Here is an 11,826-nt window from a genome sequence, read left to right as displayed (position 1 = left end):
AGGCTTCTGCTCAGGGTGTGGCTTTGGAGGCGAAGGCTGAAGCCCCATCGGCCCGAGGGAGCCGGCATGGGGTCTCGGAGCCTTCCTGGGTGTTGGGCCTGGGAAGGGGGCTCTGAGACCTGACTCCAGCTCCCTCCGGCCGACAGGGCTCCAATCTCTGGCTTTGAAGCCCCAAGAACAGGGCAGAAACCTCAGAGAGGAAGGAAGGGGGGATGGAGACATAGGAAGGGAGGGAGAATGGAAGGTAGGACTTCTGTCCCCATTGTCTCTAATGGCAGCATGGCCATACGGTTGTGCTGCCATTAAGGACAATGGGACTTGAGTATCCGTGGATTTTTGTATCCCTGGGTAGGGTGGGGGTGGAATGGAGCCCTCACGGATATCGAAGGCCGACTGGCTATTTCATAAAGTCATCTTAGGAAAATAATCCATTATTGAATTTTCATTGAGAACTTCAGTAAGTTTGCTCATTATTGCTAAGTTCTGGTGGAATTGGTTACATTGAAATAGACTCCAATGCTGCTGGAACCACCTGTTACCCTGGAGTAAGTTGTTCAAACTGACCTATGGCAGAAGTAAGAAATATGCCTAAAAAATCAAGCCAGCTTGAGGAGCGTAATGCCTTATATTTGGAATATGACAGTACAGGACAAGACAACTATGAAAGAAAACACTTTTATAAAATAACTGTCTAAAAACAATTTGGCAATTTTACAATAAAAAGTAAAAGGTTACAATTACAGAACATGGTGCCATAGTATAATACAGTTCAACGATAGAGCATTTCAGTGCTTTAATGATTGGCTGAACTTGCTTTGCTGGTACTTGCAAGAAAAGATATGTAAATTGCAGAAATATACAACAGTTTAACGTATAATTTACAGTTTACTTTCAGTGTATAAATTGCAGTCAACAGCTGTTCACACATTAGGGAGAGTAAAGAAGGAATGGCTTGTATTTTAGTCCTCTTGGGCTGATGAAGAAGGAAGCAAGACACCTTCCAACAACTGCAATGTACAGTGGACTGGTATAGCTTTTTGGATTAACTAGCTTTGCCTTGTACATCATGAAACTCCAGGCAGGAGTAGCAGCTAGTTGAAACTTATGTTATGCTTAACAGGGCTTACAGGTAAATAAGTATAGGACTGCAGTTTTATGCAAAGAACTCATGTAAAAAAACCAGCTGATACAATTGTAAGTTGTTTTTTTAAACTAAATCCTACTGTCAGCTAGATTCAGTTGACTGATACATTATTCAACAGATGATTCAAGGCTTATACTCGGGTTGGTAGTAATCCAACATAGCTTTAACTTTAAACAAGGCAGAAAAGAGTGCCTCTTTTTCTTTACAAAGCAAAGCATGTCACTTCTGAATGCTGTTTCTGTTTTTAGTAAGGGGTTTTTCTTTACAAGGCAAACCATGTCACTTCTGAATGTTATTTCTGTTTTTAGTAAGGGGCTTCTGTTTCTAGTAAGGGATTTGCTTCCTCCTCTAGTATTTCAAAAGAGAGAGGGACTGTATATCAATATGCAACTACACTCATTCCTCCACATTCGCTGGGGTTAGAGGCACAGGGCCCCTGTGAATATGGAAAAACTGCAAATAACAAAAACTGTTTTTACCTGAGAGAATACCTCTCTAGGAATCTCTAGGTCCTTTAGTGCCACTTTTTGGTCAATATCTGCTAGACATTGACTACAGAATTGCACTGGATAAGCTACAAATGCTTACTGGAGTGTTCTTTTGGTGCGACCTTTGGTTAAAGTTTACTACAGAGTTGTGCTTGAAGACCTAGATATCCCTAGAGAGAATATATTAATAAAACCCATGGATAATCAAATTTGCAAAAGTCAAAGCTGCAAATGTGGAGGGGCAAGTGTAATTTAAAGGAAATCATGTAAACTAGTCTCCTGCGACATGACTATTGGAGGTAGACAAATTGATCCCTGACATGGGCCACAATGGAAAGTTGAACAAGTGAAGGCACACAGATGTTATTTAAAGCAGGGATGCACAGAGTGTGGCCCATGGGTTGCATGTGGCCCCAGGGCCATCTCCAGAATGCCCCCCAAATGCACTCTAGGCTGTGTGTAAGGCATTTTTATCGTGTTTGAGTGCCTCTTGGGTCTTGGAATCAAAAAGAATTTACAAAAAAAAAAATTCATAGCTTCAAAATGTCCATGAAGAGACAAGGGGTGCATTTTTATCATATTCTGCAGGTCTTCTGGGCCAGGTTAGGCCCAGAAGAGGCCTTTTTAAAAAAAACCATACAAGATGAAAATGATCACATAAACCTTAAAGGCATTTGAGGTTGGGGGTAGGAACAGGTGTGGCTTTCCAGTGTCTCCTACAGGATTAATGCAACTTCCCTAGCCTTCCACCAGTTCTTTAAAGAAATCACAACTGGAACAATGTGGAAGATCCACTCAGGCAATCAAATTTGTTGTTGTTAGCAGCCCTCGACTCATGGCAACCCTGTGAATGAGACATCTCCAAGTCTCACTGTCCTTCACTGCTCTGCTCATTTCCTGCAGATTCATGCCTCTGTCCTCCCTAATTGAATCTAGCCATCTGGTGTGCAGTCTCTCTCCTGCTTTCAACTTTTCCCAGCATTATTGTTTTTTCCAATGAGTCCTGCCTTCTCATGATGTGGCCAAAGTACAAGAACCTCAATTTAATCATGTTGGCCTCCATGGGTATTACTGGTATGATTTGCTCAAGGACCCATTTGTTTGTCTTTCTGGCTGTCTATGGTATCTCCAACACCACATCTCAAATGAGTTGATTTCCTTTTGATTGTACTTCCAAAACCCTGTATATGGCTGGGAAAAAATAGCCATAGCTCAGAAAGTTCACAAAAGCATCTAAATGAATATGAAGAAATCTTAATGTAAATTTTTATATGGCTTGAATTAAAGATGCAAACTAGCATAAAGCACTGCTTGAAAAAGATGAAGATAAATGCTTTCAAGGAAATGGGTTACCTGGCATAAATAGAAACACTTTGAACTACATGCTACCATTTCACACAAACAGCACTGTATAGAAAGATGCCTGTGAAGTTTAGCTTCCTCATGCTACTGATAAGGGCCCCTTTATAAAAGTGTTTCTCTTCCAAGTATTTGGTAGTAATGATTCCAAGTGCACTGAGCTTAGAATCTACTATGGCTGTTTAGCTGTATAAGAAATGTTTATACGACCCAAAATACTCAGTGTGTCAGAAAACAAATTACAGGAAATCAGTGTCTTTATGTTATTCACAATGTCTTACAGTATTTGCCAATCTCCCCTAACATATGTGTCTGAAATAAAAGAAAGCAAAAGAAGCAAACTTTACTAACTGAACATAGACAAAAGCAAGGGATATGTAACAATTATTAGACAATAGACAGTACAGCAGCCTTTGAGTTGTCTATTAAGCTACATTCTTAATACCTGTAGTTAAAACACTCAAGAAATACTCTTTAAATAAGCTTAGCATTTTTCCAGTGCAGTATTTCTGTCATCCACACAGACAATACAATTCTGTTTTGAGATCTCATTACAAATATGTCTACTCTATCTGGTTATAATCTGACCCTTCTCAATTCCTCGCACCCCCACTTTTTCATATACAAAAAGCATATAATTCTAGACACTATACAAGACAAAAGAAAAAAATCAATATTCTTTTGAAGAGCACCAGGCTTTAATGATGGTAGATAAGGCACATTTATAGCTGCTAGCTGATGATTTTTTTTAGCACCATTTCAGGGAGAAAAACCCTTGATTTAATGAACATTTATTCCAGGAGCTTTTTCTGTGCTCCTAGGGGAGAAGGGAGAGTCATAAATAAGCCACTCGTACTCCTATATACTTCATCTTATTTGCTATACTTTTCATATGCTGGAATCACACACAACCTAGCATCAAAACTTCAGCTGCCAGTGTCAAGTCTGTGCAAATTCAGCCCCCACAATAGTAGTTTCTGTGATGAAATGGAGTATCTTCAAAGAGTAACCCTCACCTTTGCAATACAATTAGACTTCAGAGCTGTCACTGTTGCTGTGTTGTGTGGTTACAGTTTCGTTGCTGTTAGAATAGTTGATGCATGAATCTGCTTTCCCATCAGCAGAACGTCCCCGTCGCTTCAGAAGGAAGACAATAATCATAACAGTGCAGCACAGAAGCAGCAGACCAGCTGCACCTCCGATAATGGGTACAATCCTGTCTTCCATCTCACTTCCTGTGATTTCCAAGATTGGCTTTTCATAAGCCTTACCTTCTTGGGACTGATCTTTCTGCTTGATAACAATTTTGTTAGATCGGTCAAGTGCTATATGTTGGATGTTTGTGCCTCTGTTCTTGTCTACACCGATATCTTGTGCAAGAGCAGGAGTATCTGAGATGGCTCTCCGAGTGCGTCCAACATGCACATCGCCAGAAATTCTATTAGCTGAAGATAAAATATTGTGGTGCTCAACACTTCTCTTTCCAAGGCCTCTGTGGGCATTCTCATGTGATCGAACCATATAGATAGTGTGAATATACCACTCTCGACCTGCTGCTACCTGTTAAGATATAAACATACATGAAAACATTGTGCAAAAGAAATTTCTACATGTTTCTGTATATGATTCAAGATGTCAAAGTATACAAAAATAAAACGACGGTGGACATATTCACTAGAAAACTAGATTTAGTTGCTAACACAGTGAGTTGTTCAAGATCAGTGAGGTCCACGAAAGAAGGGGAAACTCTATAACCTGTTTCCTGGTTATTTCTGAAGGTAACAATCACAACCCATTGCCCACTTCTACCCCGAAATCAATAGAACTGAAGTTTTTAACAGTATTTGTTTATTAAATATGCCATTTTCCCAGTATGGGAAACAAGACAGCTCACAATTTGAGTTAAAACATAATACAACTAAAACAATGGACAGTACTACAACTAACAATCACACTAGCAACATTGATTTAAAACAGTTTTTAAAAGACAAATTATAATAATGATAAAAATACAAATACTTTATACTTTAGTCCTAATAAAATCTGTGGGCATTGGCAAAAAATTAGGAAGATTGAACTGTACCCTCTATCCTTTCCCCCTAAAATGTAAGACTAGGAAGTAAACATACACACACAAAAGAAGCAATGTACAGTGGTACCCCGGGATACGAATTCTCCGGGTTACGAAATTTCCGGGTTACGAAAAAAACCCATAGGAAATTATTGTTCCGGGTTGCGAAAGTTTTTTCGGGTTACGAAAAAACTTTTGGTGCTTTTCGGCGCTATTTTGCACGGAATCGCGGCTTTTCCCCATTAGCGCCTATGGCGATCCGGCTTACGAAGGCTTTTCGGGTTACGAACGGCGCCCCGGAACGAATTAATTTCGTAACCCGGGGCACCACTGTATAATATTACACAAATAATACTGAATGCTGACGCATTCTCTGAAAATATGGTAGCTTCTTAAATTTAGCTTGTGATTTCTTAAAATAAAATAAAAAAAACCCTTAGTCTTATCTCAGAGTTATGCTACCAACCTCTCAGGATAGCATGGAAAGTTTTTTTTTAAGTGCCTTGCCAGCCAGGGAGAACAAACAAACATACCAGTCCAAGAACAGTATAACTCATTTTTTACCTGGAATAGTGGTGTTGACAACAGGCTGAATCCATCAGAACCAGGTTGCTTTACTAAAGGATAACCATCTACATGATCAACTGCTAGTTTGGCTTTAAAGGGCATACTTCCAAATACTTTCGCCTGAGTATCAGGTTGAGCTTTATCCTAGAATACACAAACATTGGTACAGTATGAAGTTCAGGATTTCAAATTTGGCTTAGTGCATTAAACCTGAACTGAACAGGACTAGTGTATCATACCAAAATCTTGAATCTGTACAATAAGGAAGGAGAGTCAGCTAGGCAACCATATTCTTTGTTAACTGGATTGTACTTTGGGACATATCCATCAGCCCCAGTGCACAAAAACACCTTCTCAATGTTACAAATGAAAGAGTCTCCTAAATTCTGGACAGGATCCACCATGACTCGACCATAGATTTCAGAGCCTAAAAATGAAACAAAAAGTTTTTATTTATTTATACCATTTATAGCTCACACTTTCCAATACAATCACATTCTCAGAATGGCTAAACGAAATGTAATGAGAACAATATACAGCATAAGATTTAAAATAGAAAAACATAAACAATGCGTTTTTTAAAAAAGAAATTGCAGAAAATCTGTATGGAGAAAACAGTAAAAATAATGAAATTGCTTAAATGTTCTTAAAACTCCAAACAAGAATGATTTTTCCAGACACCTAAATGGGCCCATCACCTAACTTGGTGAAAGGCAGTCTGGATGCAAGGAACTGCAATAGAAAGCCTTCTTCTTCTTCGTGGTCTCTCTGTCTCACAAATGGTTATCCTGTGCCTGCGCAGTACACCATTCAGCACCTTCTACAATCTTGTAGAAGCGTTCTGGCGGTAACCCTGGCCCCCTCCAGTAACTATATACAATAGGCTTATACAGCAGCATGAGGAACCATGACTGCTCAATTGTGACTTTGCTGGTCTTCTCTCCAACCCACGACATCATCTGCTGAGACCGCTGAAGAACCTCAGCAGATCTTGGTAGATGTCCTTGGTATGTGTATGTCTATGGGGTCACAGCCAAATGCTTCTTCAATCCCCTCTATTTTCCAGCCGCAATGGAATGGCTTGGGGAAGGGTGAATAATATCACAGTCCAATGATGTATCCTGGGAATGGTAGTAGGGGAGCTGTAGGAGAGCTTTGCATGTGGAAACAGTGCAAAACACTGAACCATGGAGAATTTTGGTCATAGAGTGTCACATTTATTTATGTATTTATTTCATTTATATGCTGTCTTTCTCCCCAGAGGGACTCAAGGCGGCTCACTGTCAAAAGTGATATCTATTAAAGTGCTATCTATTGGGAGGCTTTAGTCTTCTAGGATTAATAGCAAGTGGTGGGGAGAGGGGCGGTCAGGGAAAGATCTTCTGGCTTTTTGCAGGAAGAATCCTGGACATAATTTATTTTTAAAATCTCATTTTCTTCCTGATCTTCTTAAATGCTTGTTTTAAAATGACTTTTAATGGGAGATTTGGCTTTCCAGAATTAAAATGATATATGTGTACAGTGACCCACAGTGGAACTTTCTCCCACATAAGTATATATAGGGTTGCTCTTTCTCACTACACAGTTATAGCACTTTGACCCCACTTTAGCTGTTGTAGCTTTGTCCTACAGAATCCTGGTGTTTCTGGTTTTGCAAGGAATATAAAATTCACTGCCAGGGAGCTCCAGTGCCTTTTCAAACTGCAACCTCTGCTGATTAAAGCATCACACACCCTTGCAGTGTCCCAAATTTTCACTTTGAAAGTAACTAGGTGTCTTTGACACATTGTCTCTCCCACACACATGCATGAAAACGTTTTGTATAGCTTTAGTTTTGGGGTGACATATGCATTTCATGACCTTAATTTGGACTGTGTGTCTGTTTAAGTAACTATGGCGGGGTACAGACCGCCGATTTGCGGCGGTCTCCCGCCGCCGCCAGTAGGTCCGCGGGGGAGCCGGAGCCTTCAGACGGCCCGACTCCCGCGCGGACCGAAAAAAGAAGCTCCAAAATGGAGCTTCTTTTCAAGGCGCGTTTGCGACGTAGCGAGGCGCCAGGGGCGCGCTCGCTACGTCAGAAGCGGCGCGACACGTCTGGACGCTGTGCGTCCAGTACGTAAAGATGGCGGCGCCCATGTGGAAGGGGCGCCGCCATCTTGTACGTATTCTATACGTACTAGGGTTAGGGGGGTGCGGAAGCACCGCCCCTTCCTAACCCTAGTACGTATAGAAGACGTACTAAATGGCGGTGTGTATCCCGCCAAAGGAAACTGTATCAGGTTCGTGACAGCAGTGAAAAAACAGTTTATCATTCCACCTTTTGGGGATTAGGCTACTGTTGCTGCTCAAGTAAGGCAACATACTAGGGAATCCTGGAATCTGCAGTATAGGGAGGAATATTTAAAATTCTCTGCCAGACAGCACCAGTGTCTCACCAAGCTGCAAACTCCAGGACTCCCATAGGATGCAGCCATGGCAGTTAACATGGAATCATAGTGCTATAATTGGAAATGTCCCCAGTAGGTATGAAAAATGCCAGGTTTCAGTGTTTCAGAGGCAAAATAGTAAGCACAGAAGAGGGGAAACAAGGAAGAACTTTTCAAGCCTGGAATGAAATAACTTTGATTGCTTTGTGGAATACTACACAATCAAATGTATTGTACAATGAAGATATAAGGGGTTCAATAGTCCCATCTGATCACTGCATTCTTTCCTGCTGCCTTTGGGGAATCCCTCTGCTTGAGAAAGATGGTTGGAAATGCAAAAAGAAGGCTTATTACAACACATTGCTTGGTTCTTCTCTTAAGCCTGTCCCTTGATTGCAGTGACATGCAAGCAAACCTGTGACTTGTTTAGTTCCAATGGGATTGTAATGCTGCAAATGCACAAAATAGACAGAAGGTTCAAAGATTTCCATTCTGTGGTATGGGATGCTGACAGATAGGGATTTAAAAGACTGCTCTGGTGACATTTTGGCTGTACCTAGTATGGCCCCACCTTCAGCCCCACCAGGCCCAGGAAATACCTGCTGCCACCGCCTGTTTATCAACAGTAATTCTAGTCTCTTGGCAACTTCAAAGGACACAAGCCCATGGTTAAGAACTGTTGCATACAAATCCCTTCTTCCTCACTAGGGGGCAGCCCATATCCAACAACACAAGCCAAAGGAGTTTATCAGTTGATACTGGCAACAGCAAGTGCTGAGCCAACAGATGGCTTTGTTTTCTATGCAACTGTCAGAGTAGGAGACCTGTTATGAATACTGTGAATGTGCCTGCTAAAAGTAATTTGTCATGGCCACTTTATTCAATACATGTTTAAACTCAACCATTAGTACCAAAGTACAATAAACAAATACCTAAACAAACAAACAAATAACCAAACCCTCCTCTGCAATCCCTGAATCCTAGCCACTCAAAGTATTTTTCCCCTGAAAGCATTTTCTTCCCAATACTGCTTGCGACCCTGCAATCACTTTCTCTTAGCCTAAGAGGAAGGCAATGGCAAACTTCCTCTGAATAAACCTTGCCAAAGAAAGCCTAAGATAGGACCATAAGAAGTCACTGTTGGCTTGAAGATACGTAGTAACAACATATTTACAATATAATGGGTCCTTGGTATCTGCTGTGGTTTGGTTACAGGACCACCCCACCCACCCACCCCCCGGCACGGATGCCAAAATCCATCAGTGCCTGATTCCCATTATATGCAGTGGTGTAGTAAAATGGTGTTCCTTATATAAAATAGTAAAATCAAGGTTTGCTTTTTGGATTAATTTTTTTTTCAAGCCTTGGATGGTTAAATCCATGCATATGGGGTCTGACTGTAATACAATACAGGATAATACAATATGTAAGATAAATGAATCCCAAAGCAAATTAAGCTTAAATCCTCCCTCAAAGTCACAATGACTAAACCTAGGCTATCATACCTTGTGTGTATCATGAGAAAATGTGACTGATTAGAAAATATAATAATGCTTGGCAAGGTAGAAGGCAGTAGGAAAAGAGGAAGATTGCATTACAGGTGGATACATTCTATCAAGAAAGGCACGGCCCTGAGTCTGCAAGAGCTGAGAAAAGCTGTTGATGAGAGTGTGTCTTTGAGGTCACACTATGAATGAGCAGAGGGTCACCAATGCAGTTTACATGACCACAGTTAACAACAACAATATGTAATGGGAGTTGCAATTCAAACACATCTGGAGAGCATCTGCCTATTCCTGTATCATAGGGTCTATTGTTTCTGTAGTTTATTCTACTCCACTCCTTACCCTATTTTCCTTTTATATAAATGTATGCTTGTATAGGATACAAGTCTGTTTGCCCCATTAGACGTATGCAAGATGATCCTATGGACTGAATGAATGTAAGAAGGGAGGTTTCTGCAATCTTCAACACAAGCACACTTATCATGGGAACAATAGCCAGACAAGTTTCTGAAATATTTTAGAACTTGATTCCTCTTTCTGGAAGAGATGCCCCATCAAAAGAGCAAAGTGGTACTGGATGAAATTCCTCTATACTGGTACCAAAGAACTAAAAAAAGTGGTACTTGAGATCTGTGTTGCAGTCAGCCAATTTCTGCTGAGAATTCAAGAGCAGGAGTGAGGAGTCGTGTTTTTACTTTGAAACTTCTTTTAGGTAATATTCAATACTCAACTGTGTTAATTGTAGGGCTGGAAATTCGGCCCATGCCCAGCTTTTAATCTTCTTTAATCAGTTAATTGCCACTTGATCATCACTGAGCTTTTGTTAAAGGTTGTGTCATGCCATTGTCTATAGTATGTAAAGAATAAAGCTAGTTTTACCTTCTGTGAATGCAACATCAGTTCCTTCTCCAAATCCCATGGAGCCATCAGACAGCCAGAGGTCCTTTTTCGACAAGAGGAACATTTGGGTGTTGAGATTAAATTCTGCTGCTACTGGGTCACTGACCTGATAAAATAAAAAGAGTTGTGGTGGGAATCATTATAGGTTGATTCCTTTTGTGTGTGTGTATGTGGGGGAGGAGGGGTGATGTTAGCAAAATCCATATGTATCTTTATAAATTTCACCTACGTAGCACTCATGAATCTTACAAATCATGTCAAATCAAACAGTGCAGAGTGGAATGTGTCTGCATGTAATATCCAGGCTTGAAAAACTGTATTTCTGTAACTATCTGAATCAACAGAGCATATAGAGAGTCCTTGATTCTGAGATCAACATCCAAACAAACTACTTTTCAAATTACAGCAAAATCTCTGAAAGCAGAATAAATTAATTAACTGACAGAATTAGAAAGTCTTGTGCATATTGAGAGACTACAGGTGGTTGATTTCTACTCCTCTCCTTTATGATACTGTGTTATTCAGAAACAGATGGCTGATCCATTTAGCCTAATAATTCCTGACCTGGATGGACGTCAAGGGATTTTTGAACCAGTTGCCAGTTTCTCCTATATGGGGGGAGGATTTGTTTGTTTGTAAAGTCTGTTTTTATGGGAAAGGGATCCACAGCATTAATCACATTCTCAAAGGGGCATGTGACCCCCAAAAGTTTAAGACTCACTGACCTTATTGTTTGTTCTAACTAGCAGCTGTTTTTAAAGATTCTATCAAGCCAGGATCTTTTCATAAGGATAATTTTTTCATAAGAGACTTTCTGGATCAGATGTAAAACCTATCTAGTTTAGCATTCAAGAAGGCCACATGCACAAACTCAGTGTAGTAGTCCAACACTGATATACACATATATACATACACACACACACATTCCTGATATTGATGGTGACATCCAGCCACCTTCAGCAGTAATCACTACTGATAGTTTTGTTCTCCACTACTTGCTTATCTGATCCCTTTAATGAACTTATAGGGACTTAATTGGGGTGGGCAGGGAAGGGAGGTGTTGTACTTAAGGCAGAATGTGTCCCTTCTCTTTTCCTACATTAGAGTCAGCACAACTGCTATACCAAGGCCAGTTTATGAGACTTCTATGTAGGTGCATAGTTTTATACTTCATAGCTACAAGCCACAAAGGAATTGTTTTCATTTCCATGCTTCTTTTGGCTACTTAAAATGACATACTGGATGTACAGTAGGATGGACATCAAGAATCAATTAATAAAATGTGACTGCTTACACTAATATGGGGTTGACAACTGTTAGAGGCTAGGGAGCCACACTGGCCTCCCAGTAGACTTTGGAGGGCTAC

General features: G+C 40.5%; 1 protein-coding gene across 1 annotated transcript in view; it reads right to left on the bottom strand.

The window, feature by feature from the left end:
* Positions 1–654: 654 nt before the first annotated feature.
* The window catches only part of LOC149312942 (FRAS1-related extracellular matrix protein 2-like), a 96,537-nt gene continuing 85,365 nt past the window's right edge, over positions 655–11,826 (bottom strand). The window contains exons 21-24 of the mRNA XM_089527238.1: positions 10,440–10,566; positions 5,869–6,056; positions 5,627–5,773; positions 655–4,551 (exon numbers count right to left, since the gene is read on the bottom strand). Coding sequence (XP_089383364.1) covers positions 4,021–4,551; positions 5,627–5,773; positions 5,869–6,056; positions 10,440–10,566 — 993 coding nt within the window. The 3' untranslated portion in view covers positions 655–4,020. The remainder of the gene's footprint in view (positions 4,552–5,626; positions 5,774–5,868; positions 6,057–10,439; positions 10,567–11,826) is intronic.

Source organism: Sceloporus occidentalis, unplaced genomic scaffold, assembly GCF_023333645.1.
Source record: "Sceloporus occidentalis isolate IW3139 unplaced genomic scaffold, rSceOcc1.0.p SCAF_5, whole genome shotgun sequence".
Lineage (NCBI taxonomy): Eukaryota > Metazoa > Chordata > Lepidosauria > Squamata > Phrynosomatidae > Sceloporus > Sceloporus occidentalis.
Note: the sequence above shows the minus strand (reverse complement) of the source record. Positions and strands in the feature narration are given on the sequence as shown.